The 284-nt window shown below is 51.4% G+C and overlaps 1 protein-coding gene across 1 annotated transcript in view; it reads left to right on the top strand.

Annotated features, from left to right (window-relative positions):
• Positions 1-284, top strand: part of LOC119592371 (QRFP-like peptide receptor) — a 93,269-nt gene that overhangs the window by 90,487 nt on the left and 2,498 nt on the right. The window contains exon 11 of the mRNA XM_037941195.1: positions 135-237. Within this exon, the coding sequence (XP_037797123.1) occupies positions 135-237 (103 nt within the window). The remainder of the gene's footprint in view (positions 1-134; positions 238-284) is intronic.

The following is a 284-nucleotide window of genomic DNA, read 5'->3' as shown; positions in this document are numbered from 1 at the left end:
GATTCACCCCTACCGTCTCTTCCCGCCTGTCCCTTACATAAAAGCTGTCTCAACATCAAAAGGTCTCGCATCCTACGTCGCACATCCCGCTCGCGTGTCCGTTATCACATTAATAATTCTTTCTCCGCCGTCAGGACACTGGAAAGGTATGACTGCTGGCACCCGGGAGACCACCGTCGCCTGCTCGGGCCCGGAACCTGCTGTACTGCTCGAGTTTAGTTCCCTTAGAAGAAGCAGGTGAGTTTCTCTAATTCTGGTTTTGTAACTGTTGTGTTGTTGTTGCT

This window comes from Penaeus monodon, chromosome 30 (genome assembly GCF_015228065.2).
Source record: "Penaeus monodon isolate SGIC_2016 chromosome 30, NSTDA_Pmon_1, whole genome shotgun sequence".
In the NCBI taxonomy this organism is placed as follows: Eukaryota; Metazoa; Arthropoda; class Malacostraca; order Decapoda; family Penaeidae; genus Penaeus; species Penaeus monodon.
The sequence above is the reverse complement of the archived record's forward strand: the minus strand, read 5'-3'. Positions and strand labels throughout refer to the sequence as shown.